General features: G+C 38.8%; 2 protein-coding genes across 2 annotated transcripts; one reads left to right on the top strand and one right to left on the bottom strand.

Moving 5' to 3' along the window:
• Positions 1–968: 968 nt before the first annotated feature.
• On the bottom strand, positions 969–2452 carry LOC118121540 (receptor-transporting protein 3). Its single transcript, XM_035177503.1, has 2 exons — positions 2124–2452; positions 969–1499 (listed from the first exon to the last, which is right to left on the bottom strand). Exons 1-2 carry the CDS (start codon positions 2270–2272, stop codon positions 1169–1171), a joined length of 480 nt encoding a protein of 159 aa, XP_035033394.1. The 5' UTR covers positions 2273–2452; the 3' UTR covers positions 969–1168.
• A 4059-nt stretch (positions 2453–6511) lies between these two features.
• dynlt2b (dynein light chain Tctex-type 2B) lies at positions 6512–9961 on the top strand. The gene is made up of 5 exons (XM_035177505.2): positions 6512–6684; positions 7586–7719; positions 8423–8492; positions 9424–9487; positions 9580–9961. The coding sequence occupies exons 1-5, from the start codon at positions 6638–6640 to the stop codon at positions 9625–9627; spliced, it is 363 nt and encodes a 120-aa protein (XP_035033396.2). The 5' UTR covers positions 6512–6637; the 3' UTR covers positions 9628–9961.
• Positions 9962–21911: the final 11950 nt, after the last annotated feature.

Raw genomic sequence — 21911 nt, 5'->3', positions numbered from 1 at the left:
GCAAGTAAGTGGTTAACTTTGCTTCTAGTGTGGCTGTGAGTCTGCTGCACTGTTTCAGCATCTGAAGTGATACATATTAAGGAGATTAGAAATATAAATGGCCCCCCTTGTGTGAAGTGTAGCCCCTTTATGGCCTCCATAAAAGAAAAATCTTAGATCCTCCACAGGTAAAATAGAGCCAAATAACTTCAACTATTTGCAAGGACACTGGAGAATTTGCTAAAACGTCAAGGCTATTCAGTGCTCATCACAGTGATGTTCTTATTTGTGAAACAGAGGGAGCTTTGAGGGTGGATTATTTTATTTTTGTGCTTCATCCTGTCTGTACAAGTGGTCCTGGTGGCTCTAAAGTCAGCTGATGTGTGAACTAAATGAACAGCTTGTGAGAAAGATTCCTGTGCCTGTGCAACATTTCTCTTATTGCACATTGGGGCTGTGTTTGTCCTGTCCGGCAAACTGAAAGTGATGAAACTGCCAACAGTTAGAGGAAAACGAAACTTAAGTTTGAGGTTAGACAATAATCAGGGTGGAGCACGGAAGTCTCATGTTGCTCAGCTTGATGTCAACACCAAATAGTCATCAAACCGTCTAATTGTGAAAAAGCTAAATAAAAATATATTTACACACAGAATATGAAAGTGTAACTCCTCTTTGTTTACATGGGTTACATGGTCACTTATGCCCGGAGACCAAAGCCTACTGTTTTAATCTTACATCACACACAGAAGTTTTGATTATATCGACTAATGCACAGACAAGACCTCTGCACAACATTCACATTTCTTCTACATCTTTAAAACACTTCTCTTTTCACATCCGCAAATATTTTCCGTTCCTCTACACCACACCTCTGCCTCCACTGTATAGGATAATAGAAAGATAAGTCAGATTTACTCAACGTTTTCATTTGAAATAAGTTGAAAAATGCTTGTTTCATCGTAAGAAGAGTAGAGAGCCAGAGAGAGATATTACTTTTGTAAATTATAGTTTAATAAGAGCATAACAACAAATTCAAAAACTCTTGTTACAATCTCAAAAAAACACACCCTCCCCCCCAGGATATTAAATCTGGGACAAGTATTATTTTTAGGTACATTTATCAAAACAAACGGAGTTACAAGCGATGCCAAAAGCAACGGCACAAAACTGTGCGATCATGAAGCGCGGCTCACTCTTTTGTACAGACGCCTTGAATACATCCCTCGCAGTGGGCAGGCTCGTGGGGACTGTTGACTTCGAGCTTCGTGGGATTGTAGTGGCCTTGATCCAGTTTTTCGTTGTAGCACTTAATTCTTATCTTCTTCACCAGGTTCCTCATGAGGATGGTGATGTTCTCCGGCTCTACGCTGGGATCCACCATTGGAGCATTGCTGCACCTTTTGCAGTTCTGACGCAAGCGCCTCACTTTGACGGTGCCCGTGCTGCCCTCCAGGTGCATGTGGAAGACCACCATCACTCGGTTGGAGGGCCAGCCCCGTGGACACAGGCTGCACTGAAACCTTCAGATAGACAGATGGCTTAAAACACAGTGTGGATATGAAACTGACAGTAGTGTATATTTCCTTCAACAGGCCTCTCCTCTTAGTCTCACCCACTATTTAAATATAACTATACATTATACATCTCTAATTCAGACCATAGCAACACAGATATTTGCTGTATTTTATTACATGTGTTTGCTGTGTGGCTGCTGTCTCAATAGTATTTATTTGTCTGGTTCAAAATCTAAGAACAGCCAATATCTCTGCTGCAGGAAAGCATCCTAGCCAAAATGTCCTCACTTTGGAAGATCTATGCTCAAAATGGTCCTCAAGAAGATGTAAGGACAAGTACACGTACATACATACATACAACAAAAGTCACATTTAAAATTAAGGTCTAAAAGTCTGTCAGAAAGTCTTTTATCCTGTGTGACATTATCCCCTGTTCATTTCTATTCCAACAGTTTTAATGTGCATGATAGATGTGTTATGCCTCACATTTGGAAATGTAAATAATGATCTAAATGTAAATAATAAAATAAAAGAAATAATTTTTACTTATTTTTAGAGGTTAACCTACAACTTATCATGTAGTATCTAAAGTCTACCAGAATCATTTGCAGTGTTTAGCAGTACACTGACCTTGCACTGGTCTTCCTGAGGTACTCCTTCCATCCATGCTGAGGATGTTCGGTCTGAATACTGGAATCAAACTCCAGATTCCAGGTGTCTCCATGCAGGAGACCGTCAGCTTCGCTCTGGAAGTTAGACCTCCACTCTGCCAGAGCCATCCTGTCAGTGCCGGTGGTGCTGGTGGTTCAGTAAAGTCTGACAGCTGATCAGTGCGGTAAAAGAAAAGCTTGAGAGGACATCACGTCAGCCTGGTCAACTTCACTGCTGCTGCTGCTTGTGAGTGCAGATCTTGTATTTATATGTTTTCGTCCTCCGGTGAACAGGAAGTGATGTTGCACTGTTACAGAGAGTTACAGGAAAATGAAACTTAATATTGGATTCCTCAAATTTAGTTTTATTATGGTGGGGAGGAGGAGGGTGAGGAGAGGCTTGTGTTGTTATGACAGATGTTGATTATAAACATGAGTCACTGAATTATCCAGCTGTGAAAAAGATGAATATGCTACTATGCTACAACATTTAAAAAATTTGTTTCAACGTCACACACACAATATAATTATGAGTTGTGTGGATTTACTGACAGACTATGGTTTATTTGTCCTTATTTGCCAAGAAGAGAAGCACCTGAATAACTGACTCTAATCAGGCTGCTTGGGAAATAGAAACTTAGGGCTTCAGTTTTCCATAGTTGTTTTGTTTGTGCAGTAGTGCAACCTACTGGAGCTTTTCTGCATTGCACCCTTCAACAGTCCATCTTTTGGTGCAAAGTCTGCTCTGTCTAACAACCACACACCCTTTTTATGGACGTCACAGTTTGCGAATTGCTGATTGAGGAATCTTGACTCGCTCCTCCTACAGATCATTTGAAGTTTTGCTCCATTCTTCTTGGTAACACGTTTTTGGTGATTGTAGAAAAGAGCTTGATTTCCATATGTCTCTGTCTGTAGGCCTGCTGTACTGTACTGTACCTTACTGTACTATACCATAGTGTACTGTCCTGTTCACTGCACTGTACCATAGTGTACGTCTATACATCTTTATCATACCTTTATAACTGTGATGTAATTTGTCTTTTAGGTCAAATGAAACTAGCAGTTCTAATTAAAAGTCACGCTTCAAAAACTTTACTTGAGTTTCAATTGATACCATCCTCGTTTCCACATGGAGAAATATTAAGGACGTTAAAATTATAATTTTGTACATATTGATACTGGGCTTTTTTCTTCTTCAACCAATGCCCAATTAAAAACAATATGAACTGTGAATAAAAATGGTTGAATAAAAATTATAGCTGCTATTTACACATTAGCTTGACTCACAGTCGACCATCAGTGGAGGAGCTACAAGAGTAAATGTGTAAACCTTTATTCTCTCACCACAACCGTGCATGTAAACAGAAGCTCATTGTAATAAACCAATACAAAAATGCATTAAGGTCTGATTGCTCATTCGCAGGTTTAATGATTGAAGGGAAAGTAATTGAATTACAGTTATTTGTAATTGTACCTTATTATGGGCCTCTAGATAATGAGGATCAATACAGAAAGGGCTGAATCAACCTTTGGCTCCAGTGTAATCAGACATTTTATGGCCTTTACCCGCTGCTTCTGCAGCAATTAAACTGAGCAAACAGTGTTGACCCCTCTGGCTTTGTGATACAAGCGTGATTTCAAATGATTATCTTTAATGATTCTAATAAAGCATCATGTAGATTTGAAAGAGACTCATTGGATTTGTGTTGTTTTGCGAGTGAGTGTTGTCCAGCACTTGATTTAGTGTATATGCAGATGTTGGATGGTGCTAAATCAGGAGGAAACCTTGTTATTATAGAGACATTTCAATTTGGCCTGTATATGATACATACTCAAATATTTGTGATTGAATACAAAAAACCATTGATTTTAATATGAACAGTTTATTGTGGAAACATCCATCCACTTTTTCTTTCACTAAGCAGGAGGAGTGAAAATTGAGAAATGGGAGATTTGGATGTAAAGTTCCCAGTATCCGTGCGGCTATCAGAGCCTGACACTGATTATTGGACCGTATCTGGTCTTTTTGGTTTCTTGTCAGGGAAGTGAAACCAGGAGATACATGTATGTTCTGATTTGATTGCAGCTGAAGAGGCCTTGAAAGTGGTTGAGTTCAGAAATCACGATAAAGACCTTGGCGACTTGGATGTGACTTCTTTGAATATCACCCTACTTCACGTGGGAGTAAAAGGAAGTGAGGGTGAAATAAAAGAGATAGAGGAGGTAGTAGTGACATTTTAGACGATTCTTGTATCGCAAAAAAAAAGGCTTATTCCCTCAGAAGAGACAGAACAATGAGAATAAAGATCAGAAGCAGGTATTTTTGGTTCCTCTCACACTGATAAAGTCAGAAATACATATAGAGTAGAAGACAGATATGGAAAGGATGAGATAGAAGGTTTAGGTTGAGCCTTTCTGAGTAGAGTGTTTGACATTTGAGAAACCTAAAGGAGATGCGCCCTCGGGCCTTAACCCCAAACCTCAGACAGATCAGTGATAACACCGGACAGCTTCCAGGTATGAATTAACGTTACTCTGTGATCATAAATGTCTTTATTCTTATTATTTCCATCCATCCATTATCTATACCGCTTATCCTTTGAGGGTCGCAATGTCAAACTGTAAATATCAACCGTTCAAATCGCACATACCCTTTTTTTCTAAAATCTAGTGTTCATAATATTTTGCAGTGTTTTTCAATTTTTCAATTCATTATTGCTCTAACATATCACAGCTGATTCCTTGTATAAACCTACTTGGCAATAGACCACAGTTGTCACAGTGATTCTTTTTATCATTATTTTAACTGATGTCAAAGATCTCATAGTGTTTTCTTTTGTTTAGCAGAGGAAGAAATAACACATTTCAAAAGGACGAATTAAGTTTTCAAGACTAAATTGAAAGGAAATAACCCACGAATTCCTGGTTAGTATTACATTATCAATGGGGTAAACATACTCTTATTTTGAAACGGGAAGCTTGTGTTGAACGTCGCTATGGTAACAGCCACCACTGAGCAAAGACTAGCTAGTTAGCAGAGAGACAGCGAGCTCAAATGGTGGCAGCGGCAGCTCGTAGAGGCACTTCCGGTGGCAACAGAAACTGCCACTGATTTGTGAAGGCAGTTAACGCGATTTGAGGCAGCTGTCAGTTGCCACAGCTGTTTGGGGGCAGTTGCCCCTGCTGCCACACTGTCTGAGAGCAACTACCGCTGTTTGTGACTTATTCAGAACGCTTACTTACTTGTTATTGTTCCGGGGCATGGATGGTTGAGACACTGCGTACAGTTATGTTGTCATCCCTTCACATCTGTTTTATTCTTCTCTACTTTCTGTGCTCATATGTACTGTATTTAAATATGGCTGAATTCCCAAATAAATATTTTGTCTACAAAATATCCAGATATATTGGTTTTCATCTGAAAAAAACGTTTTATTGGTTTAGTTAAACTTGAATAAGATTTATTAAGCATTTTATGGGTCCATGCCATGTTAATTCTTTTATTTTTGTTTACTGCCACACCTCAGACTCCTAACAGCGACACAGAACAAATAACATAATCATATTTGTCAAAGTCAAAGAAATGCAGTCTGCATGGAAAAAGAAGTTGACTGGTCAGCACAAAATGAGCATGAGCGCTTAGGCGACCCATGCTAGGTTTCCCTAATGATCAAGGAGAACAAGGCAAAGATTTTCTTTTGTTTCTTAAGTATTGTATCCTCATATTGCTTAGTAATTGCATTTTACTAAGCAATACGAATGTGGTAGGACTTGGCAGTGATGTCAGTGGAACATGATGCTTATTGACTGAAACTGGAACAATGCTTTCTTTTCAATGAGTTACATAAAATGACTCAAATTTGCTATGACTTTACTCCTCTGTCTGAAATGATGATGGTGAGAAGCTGTTATTAATGTATCATCAGCCAATTAATGTCTGTGCCTTGTCAACCGCAACAATTTTTTAATATTAAAGTCACTTTAACTGAGTTTGTGTCTGTTGTTGCAGCTCTGTAGCCCTTTTTAAGGTTCCAATATTAACATTTACCTTAATATGTCATTGCATTAGACAATGCTATAATTTAATGCTTTAATTTAGTTATTATGATCTGCATTTGCACAAATTACTCAAACATAAAAAAATAAAAGGCGATTATTTGCACATGTTTAGCGTCTATCTGTCATCAAAAGCAACATTATTTTTATCTTTCAAGTTGTACTTGAAATTACTGAGAGCTAAAGAGCTATCTCATAAACTTTCATAAACCAGCATCTCATTGAATAAATGTAGTTGCTCTCAGTGTGGCAACAAAGGCAACTGCCTTGAAACAGTGAAGCGTCAGAGGCAGCTGCCTTTACGTATCAGTGGCAGCACCGGAAGTGTCTCTACGAGCTACCGCTGCCACGAATTGATCTTGTCCTCACTGAGTTAGCATCGACATGTGTGTTTTAATGTCCTCTGTGCTGTTGTGGCTCTAACGTTGATTCAACATGGAGTCGTCGGACACTTTTGTCATCAGACCTCATCATCAGCACAAGTGAGTCGCTCGAAAAAACAGCTTTCAGCGAAAACCTCTGGTGGATGGGTTTAGCCGCTGTATTAGCATTTCCAGAGTAACTCGCCATTTCCTTTGGCGTTTTAAGATGAAACCACTAAGACCGGTGTTAGCTTGGATATCTGTTTTACAAAAGACCAGGATTAAGTGTTTATTCTAGCGTTAGGTCAGGTAGCTCATACCGTTAGCTGTGTGTACACATGTATGAAGAAGTGGTCAAAGTTAAGAGTCAAGTGCCCTGTGTAGTAACATCACTTATCAATATAGTGACATTACACCAAGTCACCAAACACTTTAATGCACTCAATTTAATTCACTTTTTAAAAATCTGAAGTTATCTCCCTTAGAGCATTGGAGGGAAACAACCAGTATCCATTAGGAGATTTCTACCACAGTCCCCTCATGAAACCACTATTAAATTCACTAGATCCACATTTTCATTCTGATCTGCACCGGATTGCACACACTCTCAGATATTACTCCTGTGGTATTACTCCACATGCCAGATGTTTTTTCATTAAGAAACCATTCATTATTTAGTTTTTTCTAGAAATCAATGTTAATGTTAAAAAACGCAATGTTTAATAAAGAGGAAAAAATTAAACCCTGGGTCCGCTCCCTGATCCAGAAATGCACCAAATTTTAATTGGTTTTACCCTGACCCATACCACATCCTTCCACCAAGTTTCATGTCGTAGTTTTTGTATAATCCTGCTAAATATCAGACAGATAGACGCACGCAGACGCAAACAACCTCCTTGGCAGAGGTCGTCATATGTGGCCCCATACTTAGGGAGGCTGATTATTTGTTCCCACTGTGACCAGTTTAAGCTGATTGAATTTAACTTCCTGCCTCGTTTCTTCTCACTGTTAAATCTTCCAGATTTAAACCAGCCATCGTGAAGGAGTGCATTCGTGAAATCGTGAGGGAGCAACTGTCTGGGGTGCAGTATGACCCAGAGGAGGTCCCACTGCTGTCCAAAACACTGGCAGACTCTGTCAAGGAAAAAGTGAAGAGTGAGAGATGCTTTTTTTTTTTTTTACTTTCTGGTGTTATTTACTCAGAGGGACAGAGGAGCCAGAAACGTTTTCACGATAAAAGAATCCTGCTCTGATTTTCAACAATGAGATGGCTCAAAATCCCACAAAGTCGACACAGTAATACCAATGTCATCCATATAACTAAGACACACGCATTCACCTGTCGTAAACCCAAACCAAAATAAAACTGGATCAAACTACACGGACCGGACATGTTTGCTTTCAACACTCTGAAAGGCTAAATGTGAGATTTGGGATTTTGACTTAGACTATTTGAGACATTGGGAAATGCTTGTTTCTTTAAGTAATGTAAATTGCATTGTTATGATTTGTTTGCTTTGCGCAGGCACCTCAGGTCTTTGGGATTGTTCGGAGGGAAAGTACAAGGATTTGGGGTTATCTCGTTAATTCAGAAAAACAGAAGAGTTTTGCAATATGGTTCTGTAAAGCTCCCCTATCTGTGACTCTTTTTTTATATCCCCCATCTCCTCCAATAATATCACAGACCTCCCTGTGGGCTGCCTGCTCTGTGTGCACTCATGTCCACCTTCCTGTTGCCTCTTAAAAACCATGAATCCTACACAGTAAATGTAGCATATCAATACCCACCCTTGTATCGTCCCTTCTCAATATTTGGATAATTGCTGATGCGCATTATTACAACTCATTTCCTCAACAGATGCTGGATTTGACAGATATAAGCTCGTCGTGCAGGTTGTCCTCGGAGAACAACGAGGACAGGGAGTCAAGTGAGTGATCATTTGGTACTGGTACATAAAAAGTAGCTGCTACACTTTGTAAAACTACTATATTCTGCGGTGTACTATGTTATTTGGGGGAAGCAGGTGTAAAACTTGTTGCACTTCACATTGGATTTGAAAGTGTGCTGCTCTGTTGACAATATTATTGCTTTAGAAATGCAAATACTGTAAACTCGTAAATCTCTGGCTGCCTCTCAGTCTGTTGTCAACTAATTCTACACCCACGTTCCCCAGATAACATAGTATAACATTAAACTTTTTTTTTTTTTTACCAGTATGAGTGTTTGTTTACTAGTATGTACTTTTTATTAAATGATCTTTTAGGAATCCAGTTTTTTTTTTTCTCTGGCACTGAGCCCACAGCAATATTTAACTAATGTATGAAGTGAAGCCTGTGCTCTTGTTGTGTGATTATGGTTTTAAAATATCAATATTCAAGCAATAACTAAGCAGTTGCTTACATTTGAACATCAGATAACAATTTTCAATAATTTAGTCATATTCATGTTTACAAAATCAACGTTCAGAGATAGCCTGGGAAAGGAAATTTAAAATGTGACATGAAACTCTGTGATAATGAAGGTGGTTTGTTTGGTTTTTATTGACTTTACACAATTCATTTTTGGGCTGGAATTTGTGCTGGTGTTCCATTACATTGTTTAATATTGAAAAAGTATCTAAATGGGGTTGGAGATAAGATCTAATAATGAATATAGCTTCAACCTTCCTCTGACTTTCAACAAAAACAGTGAGGGTAAATTATATTACTATGTTCACATAATAAAATAGTATTTTTTACAAGGTTTTTCTGTGATTCTTTACATATTGCAGGGTCTCCCAGACAGGAGTCCAGATGTATTTCAATGTATGAGTCCATGACCATTGTGACTCAGCTCAATCTCTTCTTGTGTTTTACTAGGATGTCCTCCAGGTGCTTGTGGGATGCTGACACAGACAACTATGCAGAAGATGTTTATATGAACGTAGGTGCTTTTGCTCAGATCACTTAATTGGGATGGGGGTGTGGGGCAAATTACTCACAGTTATTCTTAAATTCTGTGTTTTGCCTCTACAGGACAACTTGTTCTGTTTGGTGGCAGTTTTCGGAAGCTATCATTACTGAGGACGGGACGAATTTACCAGGATGAGAGTGGAAAGACTGGCCTCTATTGTAGATATAGTGTAATGTTGTAGATCAAAGCATGGTAACTTTGACTCCTTAACTGTTGTTGTTAACAAGTTCCAAATGGTGTTGAAACGTTTGTTGTCATGTTGGGTGTGGAAATCCTCAACACGTTCGTGAGATGTTATTTTTACTGAAGAACAAAACAGACTTTCACACCCATCAGTGAAAATGTCAACTTTACCGCATTTTCTTTTATTTTGAAATTCTTTTATTTAAAAGACCAGTTATTTGTTTTTGAAAGTGAACAGATTAAAATTGTGTCTAAAAACTTTTCCAGATCATTTTATTCCGTGTTTAGCAGACATGCAAGGTTAGAAAATTACAGCCGTCGCTGTATCCAGTACTTGCAGCACTTTCAGCTGCAAAAACACAGTAAAAACAAATGACTGTAATGCAGTATAGTGTGTATTTGTACTATACTTTGGGTGCTTGACTCAGGAGTACAGTAGAGGTCAGTATTTATTTCTGGTCATAACAGGGGTAACTGCTGCAGGGAAGCTACTGGCTGTCAGAATTTCAAAACTCATGCTTTTTAGATTAAATTGAGGAAAAGAAAATATATCCTGTGTCTTTCTGACAGGAGGAATGATTGTTAATAAGTGCTGAAACAACAAAGTCTGGCCAAGTCAAGCTGATATAATACGCTTGGTCTGAGAGAAAATGTCTTCAAGCTACTTTGTCTCTTCAGGATTAAAATAAAAAATCCAAAGACCATTTGTCCTGCAGAGGCTTTAATCAGCCGGAGAGCCATTATATTACTAATCATAATTGTTTTCCATTCCGCCTTTTTAGTCAGATTCCACTGTGAGAAGGTTCTACATTTAAACAGATGATAAACGTAGTGATGAGACACCACATTTCATTGGATCTATGAAGCATATGAGGAGGCTGAAAACACAGCATTCAACTGATAGTACTCACAGAGCAACACTCCATTATTGCATTGGAGAACAAGGAGGGGCTAACACAAACAAAGACAAAACCCAAAAGATTCAGTATGTTTCATAATAAAATATCTTGATCATGTATCATTTTAAACTCTTATTCTATCTATTATTAAGTGTTATCAAGTATTTTTGTAAAATTTTTAAGGTATGACTAAATTTGTGGCATGTTTGCTTCATCAAAGTGTCTCAGCCTACTGCATTGTGTTTTCTGCTCATTTCACGTTAGCTGTACGACTCCTCGAAGCCTGAATATAAACCTTAATTTTGTTTTCACACAACAAAATCTCCTTGTAGCTACAGTATTTGCAACTATTGTCAGTTGTCTCAAAGGTTTACCAACTCTTCTCTGTAATTATTTGGTCAAATTGAGGCGCCTGTCTTCAGTTATACAGGATGACATTTTCGGATATTCCTTTGCTTTGGTAGTTACTCCTCCATCTATCCAGCCATCATCTATACTGTTTATCCTTTGAGGGTCACGACGGGGCTGGAGCCAATCCCAGCTGATATTGGGGCGAGAGACGGGGTACACCCTGGACTGGTCGCCAGTGTATCACAGGCGCGGACTTACAGAGACACACATTCACTCTCACATTCACACCTACGGTTAATTTAGTCTCCAATCATCCTAAACCCAATCTGCATGTGTTTGGACCGTGGCAGGAAGCCGGAGTACCTGGAGAAAACCCACACAGACACGGAGAGAACATGCACATGCACACAGAAAGCTGGGATTCCAAACAGGAACCTTCCTGCTGTGTTGGGACAATACTACCACACCACTGTACTGCCATGTAGTAATTCAGGTTTTTTCCATTAATTTCAGTAAATCTGCCTCCAGCGAGCAAACTAAGATGCTTTTCAGACTGTATATAAAGACTAATGAGACTTGAAGTGATCAAGCAAAGCCAAATCAATTAGTCCAATGGCTCACACTCTAATTACACATAAATGCTTGATGATTCTGTTATGCTGCTCTATTTCTGGTTGCAGCGCGCAGCTGAGTTGTGAATGTCGTGTTAGAAACTCTTATACTTTACACATATGATTGGTGATTGCAATTCCTTCTCATTATTTAGTGAGAGAGGTGACAGAGAAAGTGAATTGTTACAATTGCACCGTATGAGTTTTGTGAAGATCAGAAGAATGTCAGCAAGGTGTAAAAATAATGATCCATAAGCTTATTACTTTTGTGTTTTTAATGATGAAACAGATTGAAATATAAATAAAAAAGTATTTGTGGAAAAAATATACGTTGGCGTTCAGAGTAGTTTGAAAAACTACTCTGAACGCCTTTGCAACCTAATAGGCAGCTATTTGCATTTTCACCCCATTATGTCTTCACTATAATTTATTATCTACACTTGCTGAGCACCCAGTGGGAACACCACATTTAACCTGGGTAAGACCTCCCTTTGCTCTCAAAACACCCACAGTTTTTTCGTGGCATCGATTCGACCAAGATGTTGGACAGAATATAAACCTCCAAAAAAACCCACATAGGTGGTTCAGAGAGAGCCACATGTGAGGGATCCCTCTCCCAGGATAGATGCCGCGTTTAACTAACATGACACTATTTACAACATGGATTAGAAGAAACTGGAAAATTGTGTCAATGTTTAAAGTATTTATCTATAAGAAAATGTCTGACAGAGATAAAGCGATCAGCAGGGACAATTGAAATGGAGGAGTTATGGTCAGTAATGGTCGAGAATGTGAGTAGACATATTGTATATAAACAGTCTAGTTGTAATTATAGTGCACGATCAGCTGCCGCCCCGATCAGGATCCACCAACACAATCAGATGCCACCACGATCCACTGTTTACTGTTTACTCTCTCATCCAGAGGCTCGGTTTATCATATCTTCTCAATGCAGTCTGTGCTACAGCCCCAGTTGCTACGGCAACTGCCTTTGGGGAATGGTGCGGCTGGACCCTACCAGTGTCCTCACAGCCATCCTAGAGACACACAGCATCTATACTGCCTTAAGGGCTCACTTGTTAGTAGTGCCTCATACCTAAATTCCTTCCCATGCACAACCTTGCAGAAAGTTCAGCGGAGCCTCACATTGCTCCTCATCTATTTGAGCAGTCCATAAGAATCTGAATTCTTTGTGAATGTATTTGTGCAGTGATTTGCACAGCTGCTCTTTACATTTTAAACAGTGGTTTTGATGTTGTTTTTCATTGTGAATCCACAATGACAGATGCTGGCTGTTGGGTGTTTACCACTCAGGGAGCAGTGATTGTGGCGAGTTGTGTAAACCCTCTATTATCCTCGGCTCTCTCCTCCTCACTGCCTGTTGTCTTGGAAGCAATATTATTGAGTTATAGACTACTACTTCACCAAGTGAATAGGATGACTTCGCTTACTTGACTTAAGGCTAATTGCTTTATTTAGTGGATGCTGTTTTATTGGCTTAATTCAAAGTTATCAAAAATCCCTGCTTAATATTCAGACTAACACCAGTAAACACTTCAGAAATGCACAGAACTGAAACCATTGACTAAGATTTTCAATGCTCTGTCAAGCCCTAAATATCTATGTTTTACTCAAAACAAGCAAATTCGAGGGCAGTAAGTGATAAGATGTCTTAAAATATGTCAGACTGTCATTCTAGCTTCTCATTAACCTAACCAATGCAAACGTGCATAAATTAACACACAAAACTAGATCAGTTTTTAGCTTCAAATTACTTCCAATTACATTTTTAAAATCCTTGATTTTAGGGAGCAAAATTATAAACAAACAAAACATTTGTACATAAACACAGGGTTAACCCAAACCCTTAAGCTTATTTAAAATGTGCTTCTTTTGAATGAAAGCATACTTGCATCCAAACAGGGCATTTGGCAAGCGAGTACCCTAAATACATTGAGTGCTATCTTTTTAAATAGAATTCTTTTTTTTCTATTCAAATGTGGTGTAGAAACTATTTTTTTGCAAACAGTTCTCCTTTTTGGTGCAAAATGAAACACATATTTGAGGGGGAAAAAATATGAACAATGGCGAATCTAGACTTTGGGCCATCTAGTTGTAAACCTGTGGTATAGCAACTTAAAAATAAATTGATCTCTCTAAAACTCGGCTACAATGCCAAAATTGTACATTAGCTTATAAAGCCAGTGCGTGGCCAACCTCTGGTCATCTGGTATAATTATGCTGTCATTTTTCTAGGGTGTACATTCTCCGCAAATCTCCCGTGTGCTGAAATCTATCATTATATCCTCCTGCTCATTACCAACATGTTCCCCTGAGCCTTTCATTTCACATATCCACAGTTGAGCACAGTAAGATATACTTAACACGCAAAGGTGAGAACAAATCTATATATGTTCAACAAAAATGTCCCCTTGTTAGAAGACAATACTGCTATGTATCACTCAAATTAACTTACTTTAACTAACGCAATATAATTGTATAAAAACACAAATATATATATATATATATTTTTACACAAGCTATTTTATATTAAAAAGAACAAACCAAAAAAAAACACATTAAAACTGTCTTTTACACAAGAAACATTCAATATTTATACCTTTTGCATATAGAGGTGAAAATCATGATGGTGAAAACCATCATGACAATGGTGACGACAAGTTCATGGCTCTGCGTATAGACTGTGTATCAAGATGGACGACATGACAGCTCCTCAAAAGTGATGCTCCAAAGATGGCAGCGTTCAAATCTGGGATATTTTGGCTTCATTTTTGGAATGTGGAAAGGAGTGGAGACACGTCGTCCATCTTTATATAAAGTCTACTGTTCTGCGTACTGAGTCAAGGTATATCTGACTTTGAGTTAACGACACACAGCACTTTGTGTAGCACTGGGGGCGCAGCTTCAGGGTTCCATGGACTTAGTTTGCCATGTCCTGACAAAGACCGCAGCCGTCACATCTAAATTAGGTTAGGTCTCTTTTGCTGTTGAATTAAGGTGCAACCAGCATAAACACAGGCCAAGCAAACAGGTTAGTCCAAACAGGCAGGTTAAGAACAGGCCCAGCACCAGGTTCTTTAGTTCCTTTATGACTCAATGGCCTTTTTTCCCCTAATATTTGTGAAGAACATAGACAAGTCAATATACCTCACCCTTGACAACACCTCGGGTTATTTAAACCTTTCATCCTCAGCCCGCAGCTTCTCCCATGAGCCTAAGTGGTGAGGAAGCAGATCTATTGATTTTTCAGGGAAAACCCTGATCTCCTTTATTGATTTTGGGGCTTAAAGCCAACAGATTTACCTGAATACATAGAACATAGGACATAATTCACAACCGCTCGTTGGAGAGGAAGCAAGAGGACCACACCAGGCAATTCCCTCTGATATCTAAAGGTGTGAGTAAATGTGAGACTGAGTGATGTCGAAGTGGACACTCACCCATGCCCACCATGACGAAATAAATTCAATGGCTGAGCTGCCTGAAAATAGAAACACATGGTGACTTTCATGGTCTTATTTAATGTATGTTCTCACTTTCATCACCTCCATCAATGTCACATATTAATCTCACAGGACGTTTGATGCCGTCATATAGCTTCGTCTTAATTGGCTCCGACAGATTGGAAATCTAAACTGTCAAAGACACGTACCCCTTCGATCATTAAGCGTGAAGTTGGAGGGTTTTCTAATTTGCGCTTAGCTTTATGTTTTACGTTTGAAGGAGTGATTGTATGAGCCATTCCCTATCATCAGCATATCACTCATCATCACTCACTGCCTCTTCAAATTTACTGTGTTTTATCCCCCATTTCATTTCAAAGAGTTATTAAGATTCATGGGCAAATGTTTTACAGTTCATGAACATGGAATCTTTGGGTCACAGGTTTTCAGGTTACAGGAATTCTCTCAACAGCCCCCACTCCTTTCGAGGATTTGCATAGATTATTCATCAAGGCAGACAAAGCAGAAGCAGAAGAAAACCTCCCTGTCGACTATATTCATTCATTTCTAAATGATTTGTCCATTTACATTGTTGGTGATATACTGAACGGTATTTTGACCTTAAGGAATGAGGCATCTGACCACTTGTATCTTCACAGAATGGGAGGCTTTTGGTGAGCTGACCTTTGCGTGATCGTTTCAGCAACAAAAACTGTAAAGCTAATGTAGCTTCCATGAAATATCACCTTGCATCCTGCAGCACTATTCAGTGTGAAGCTTTCACCTTTCAAATGTCGTTCTAGTTCTAGAACTACTAGTTAATGGTCATTTTCCAATGGACTAATAGACTGAAGGATGCATTCACATTTGGGATGTGGCTTGACTCGAAGAAACAAGTAAAGATATATGACTATTATTTTCTTTAATATAATCCAGGCTAACAACGTGTGATAAAATCAGTTGACTGTGCTTTCCATAATGATGGTAGTCCAACCAGAAATAGCAATTGTCAGGTTAATTAAAATTGTTGTATTATTAATACAACTTGAGATAATGGCGAATTTGTATATTTACTCAAAAGAGCACTGCACATTATTATTACACAATTTTACACATGATTGAATAGTTCTTATAGTAGAAATATATATAAAAAAAGATTTGTCATATAAGATAAAGAAATTCCTGGATCTGCCTATTACCTGCATTTGCACCTTTTTTAATGTTTTTTTCTCAGGCCCAGGCTCCATCCCTTGACCAAGTTTGGTGGAACTCACATATGTAGACTTTGTGTAATCCTGCAGACGAAGAAACCAACAAACAGACCATCTGCACATCATGAAGCTCAGTGACTTGTATTGATTGAGGCACCAACATTTTTATCAACACAAAGCAGAACTTGTTTAAGCCTGTATAACTGTTAAAGTGAAGCAAGCAAACACAGGATTTTGAAAAGATCCGCAGTGGAAATCTTAAAATACTGAAATGAGACTTGTGGCATCATCAGTATAATTCAAATGTACAATGTGTAATTAGCAGTATTCAGTCTATATGGCTCAGAGCTGTGCAGTGACAATCAAACTCCCTCTTGTTAGATATATTTATAAATGAGCTATAATTACTGGACTGGAGGATTTGCATGATGCAGCCAGTGCAGCGTTTAGCATAATTTCCATGAAGAACATGAAGAACTGGTTGTTAGTATAATTATACATTTAATAAGTGAAAAATAATAACTGGTTACAGTTTGGCTGTTGTTCTTTTTAGTCCCAACGCACTCTTATTTCCCAGTAATATAAAATGATGATCTCAACAGCACTTTCTACATTTTACATGGAGTAAAAAGTATTTAATTGATTGTCACTCACTGTTTGCTGAAAGCCTAACAGCGAAATTATTGGCTAATTTATAGCCCAGAGTCACATTTCAACCATTATATCAGTATTTCTTCAGGCTGTATCACGATTTAATTACAAACCACAAAGTAATTGTGTTTACACTCAGTTATTTGCTTTGTTATCACCAGTGATGAGGGGAAGGTTTGTCTTGCCTCTGAACAGGAGAATATTGATGTGCAATAATTTGTGGCCGAAGTGAATGTGTTTACATTCAATTAAGCTTTTTCTCAGATAATGGAAATTGTGGCCAGAAGGTCTGCAGAGGAAATGGCTCTGTGAGATGATTACAGAACCTGCCTTCCTCTTGTTTTATGTTCTCTCAACAATCTCCACTGGCTTCAGACAAGTGTGTTGTCCTGTTGTAACCACTGTGGGGACAGCTTACCACAATGTTCCTAATGAATGTGTTTGTGCTTTGCTGCGTCTATAATTTACTTTTGCCAAGCTGTCACTGGAGTGGTAGCCATTTTTTTTTTGTTTGGTGTTAGTGTTCACCATTATATTTAACACTCCATCTTGCAGCTTCACCCAGGGACAAGTTGGTATGCAAGCAGGGGCCCTGAGTTGAGAGAGGGCCCCCAAGAATGGCTGATTATGTCCACAGCAACGACAAATTTGTAAGAACCCCCTTATATTCTATGATCGGCTATGCACAGGGGACTGCGAAGACCCCATGGTTGAAAACCACCAAATGAGGCCCCATGTCAGGAGCTCTCTGCCAAAACCTTGAGTGTCTGAATGAATGTGTCTGATGTTCCTTGGGAGATTTCACTTTCTCAATCAGCACTTTGTTAATGCTTTTGATAGTAAAAGAATCGTTTAAAGATTGTAAGGATATGGTTTTGTATCAAGTGTGTCTCATGGAGGGGTGGGGTGGGGGTCAGGTTGGTTCCATGTAGGGTCCCGATATTGAAATGTTCCTGCATAAAGCTGCATATCTTTTTCACTATATGATCAAACTGTCATGAAATATGGACACGGTTGGACACATGCCCACACAGACGATGAAAGGTTGGATTTCATGTAGAATATCACTGGTGGCACCTTCTGAGACAATTTCCATTTGAAAGCTGGAAAAAAAATGATCCTGTGAAGATGATTGATATTTAAATTTCTTATGTTTCGAGACACTAGAACAAGTAAAGTGAATTATTCATTCTAGAATAGCATTGTCAATTAGTCCATGAAATATAAATATTTGCTCTTATATCTTATGATCTATAACATAGGTTGGGCATAACCATACTTCAATAAGTATCATGAGAACACTACTTCATTATTTTACATTCGTTGAGATGTATAAAAAGTGAAGTTGCATTTATTGTCCTCTCAAACACACCTGGCATGTGGGAACTGACGCACAAAGACCTCGTTCCTTTATTTACTTTAGTTCAGTTTGTGGGGTGAGTTTTGTGGGGAAAGTTTTCTTCCAGTAAAAAGAGAGATTAGTACATTGTGGTGATCGTGTTAATAACAAGAGATGAGCATAAAAAGAGTATTTTATTAATATATTTTATAAAATGCTGTTATATGTATATTAACTTTTTTTTAAAGAAAAACCTCTTGATTGAATCGGGACTGTGGCTCGTGGTAATAAAGGCCTCAATAATATTTCTCAGTGTGAGTTCTCACTCGGCCTCAGTAAATGCTTCTTACCTCTTCACAGCATTAGTTTTATCTGCACTAGCTGATGCAAATCCCACCTCTGAGCTTTATGTTTAATCCCTCCTCCGCCTGCAGAATGGAACTGGTTGAGAGTCCTTGTTGCTGATTGAATAATTATCATCCAACCGTCCATTTGCTGCACCAGTTATCCTTTGAGGGCAGGAGCAAATCCCTGCTGACACTGGGCAGGAGACAACATGGGGAGGTCGCCAGTTCATCACAGGGTTGACACGCAGAGACAAACGACCACTGAAGTCCACTGATTACATAATTATCTGCTACTAAATTGATCAAATAATAATTCTTGTCACAATGCAGTTAGAAGTTATGTAAATGATTCCTGAACAAAAGGCAGAGGATGAATTGGTAAAGTAAGAAACTCCATGCCACCAATTATTTGTGAACAATTATTCATTTATCCATCAGCATTTTCTTACGTGCCTGTGAATTGCAACCAGCAGACAAATGTGTAAAGTTTTGCATGAGAACAGAAATGTCAATGTCAATACATTTTAAAATGTTCATTAAATCCCATCATAATAAGGAGGCATCAACTCAGAAGAATTTCACAATTTAGATCCGTTGCTATAGATCGACCTAAAGAGGACACTGGGGAGGGACACATGTTTACTTTCACCTTTGTGCTCAGTGAGACATTTCCTTGTTTCCATAGCAACATCATATGATGACTGAGCCACATAATCTAAACTGGCAAACTGCAGTGTTGGGTAGTGTAGAAGAAAATATTGAACTTTCATATACTCATCTTGATATTTCCATAATACACCAAGATCAAGTTCCCTCTTCCTCCACATGACACCAAGGTCTGTGCTGAACTGTTTAAAATTAATTATCAGGTGACCAACTTTCCCAGGAAGCCGACCTGCGAGAAGACTTTTTCTCTTACTAATGCAGGTGGACAAATCACGTTAGCAGAGGGGGTGAAAAGACTGACCAAATGGGTTAGTGGCAGATAAAAGCACTTTGTATTGTAAATCAGCCTGTCCAGGACTCACACAGACCCTTTGTGTGGCTCAATCCACAACCTATTGTTTAAGATTTACTTTAAAAACCCAACTCTGAATGTTGACCAGCAGAAAGGAATGTGCTGCCTTGCTGTGGTGCTTTATAAATATAGTTTTTCGTTAGCAGGAAACTAATGTATGATAATTTTTTTGCACCAACATTGTTGAAAGTCCTTGGAGTCCAAGTTGTACAAAGACAAAATCATCACTTTCTACAGCAGAGAAATCGGATCAGATTCCCTGATGTGGCTGCGCTCTTCCAGCAAACACACTTGACTTGGGCGGCTGTGGCTGAGGGGTAGAGCAGTCGTCCTCCAATCTGAAGGTCTGAAGGTCGGCAGTTCGATCCCCAGTCTTCCCCATCTGCATGCCGAAGTGTCCTTGGGCAAGATGCTGAACCCCCAATTGCCCCTCATAGAACAACAAAATGCTGCTAATAGATGCACTGTATGAATGTGTGTGTGAATGTGTGTGTGAATGGGTGAATGTAGAACTGTACTGTAAAGAGCTTTGAGTGGTCATCAAGACTAGAAAAGCGCTATATAAATACAAAACCATTTACCATTTACTTGGTTTGTGCACGTGAAGCTGCTGAGGAATCTCTCCCCTGTGACATGGTTGTATCTCATTCACTATCATATCTGCCCTACAAGATTTAATCACCCCATCTTATCAAAGTCCGACTCCACGTGGTTTTTGAAGAACATATACGTACATATTTTTTTCACTCTTTTAGGATTGTTCAGCTTTCTAGTTCCCTGCCAGCTGATGGTTTATTCATGAATTATGTGTGAGCCTGTCCGAGTAGAGGGTTTTTTGTGGCTTTGTTATGTACAAGAATGCAGCCTTGTTTGCGATTTTCTGTCCGAACGTGTCCAAGCCCAAGAGAAAACTAATTTACAGGCACATGCAAGGTTAAAGAAGATAGCCTGGCCAATGTGACCAAACCCGAACCCCAATATAATTTATAATAAGTGTTGTCCGATCCCAGTCCAACCAGATGCGTCCCAACAGATCCCTATGGACTCACTCACACTTGTTGGAACACAATGAACAGCTTAGCTTCAGTCCACCCTTCCTTTGCCCCTATCTTTTATTCCTGATTACTGAAACCTGCTAGGTGCAATATTCAGTTCAGCTCATAGTGACAGTGCAGTGACTTATGAAAAAGGAGCAGAGAACGCCCTAAAATTACAGTCTCAATGGAGATATTGTTTGTTTTCATTTGAGGATTCCAATAGAATCAACAGTTTCAGAATTCAGAGGTTATTATTCTTCCCATGTGAAAATGTATGTTCATCTCAGAGTCTTGGTTTGTGCTCTTCCAGATGGCTTCAGAGTTGTGTGTCTGTGTTCACAATCTCCTGATGGACTCTGCTGAGAGTTGTGTCACTGCATTAATGAGGCCGTATTTTCCAATCTTCGCCCTCTCCTCTGGGAGAGTTGGCTGTGAGCTGATCACTGGAGTATTCCAGTGGAATCCAGTGGTGATAATCTGTCTGGGCAACGGGTTCAAGTATTTTGCACTGAACACTGGACATGTTTCGATAAGGATCTGAGGCATTCATCAACATTTCTGCGAATGTGCCAGTGCTAGCCAGCTGGCAAATCTTTGACTTCAGTCCTTCAGCACGATGTTTTGAGAATCATCAATGCAATTATCAAGACAAAACCAGAACCATTACATTACATTACATTTCATTTAGCTGACGCTTTTATCCAAAGCGACCTATAATAAGTGCATTCAACCATGAGGGTACAAACCCAGAACAACAAGAATCAAGAAAGTACAATTTCTTCAAAAAAGCAAAACTACAAAGTGCTATAAGTAAGTGCCATTTAAGTGCTACTAAATTGTTAGTTTAAAATGTGCATAGCAACAATACAGATTGTTCATAGTTGCATAAAGTTTTATTTCCTTTAATAATGTCACTGATTGAGTGTTTTGTTTTATTGTTTCTGTGCTTTTGCCTGATACACCCGTGTCTTTATATTGTTTAACTAATCATCTGTACATCCGTGTGCTATGTGACAATTTGTTTTCATATGTCATACAGCTACATCAGTGATTTAATCGTTATCCATGCTCAGTGTCTTGTGCGTCTGTGCTTTAATGCATGTAACATTTTAATTAGTAGGTTTTAAAGCTTCTTTCTGGAAGACGTCTTCACTGTTGGAAAGAATATTGTGTTTTAGCTGAAAGGACCGAAAATGCCAGGACAGACGCTTGGCTTGTGGAAACGAAGAACTGAGTGCAAACAAAGTAAAATCGGTTTAAAGCACAGTTGTGGCTTGGTAGGT

Source organism: Hippoglossus stenolepis, chromosome 14 (genome assembly GCF_022539355.2).
Source record: "Hippoglossus stenolepis isolate QCI-W04-F060 chromosome 14, HSTE1.2, whole genome shotgun sequence".
NCBI classification, from domain to species: domain Eukaryota; kingdom Metazoa; phylum Chordata; class Actinopteri; order Pleuronectiformes; family Pleuronectidae; genus Hippoglossus; species Hippoglossus stenolepis.
The sequence above is the reverse complement of the archived record's forward strand: the minus strand, read 5'-3'. Positions and strand labels throughout refer to the sequence as shown.

Coding starts and splice junctions, on each gene's coding strand:
- LOC118121540 (XM_035177503.1), bottom strand. CDS start 2,272: ATGGCTCTGGCAGAGTGGAGGTCTAACTTCCAGAGCGAAGCTGACGGT. Junction 1,500..2,123: donor CTCAGGAAGACCAGTGCAAG/GTCAGTGTACTG, acceptor GTCTATCTGAAG/GTTTCAGTGCAGCCTGTGTC.
- dynlt2b (XM_035177505.2), top strand. CDS start 6,638: ATGGAGTCGTCGGACACTTTTGTCATCAGACCTCATCATCAGCACAA. Junction 8,493..9,423: donor CAACGAGGACAGGGAGTCAA/GTGAGTGATCAT, acceptor GTGTTTTACTAG/GATGTCCTCCAGGTGCTTGT. Junction 9,488..9,579: donor CAGAAGATGTTTATATGAAC/GTAGGTGCTTTT, acceptor TTGCCTCTACAG/GACAACTTGTTCTGTTTGGT.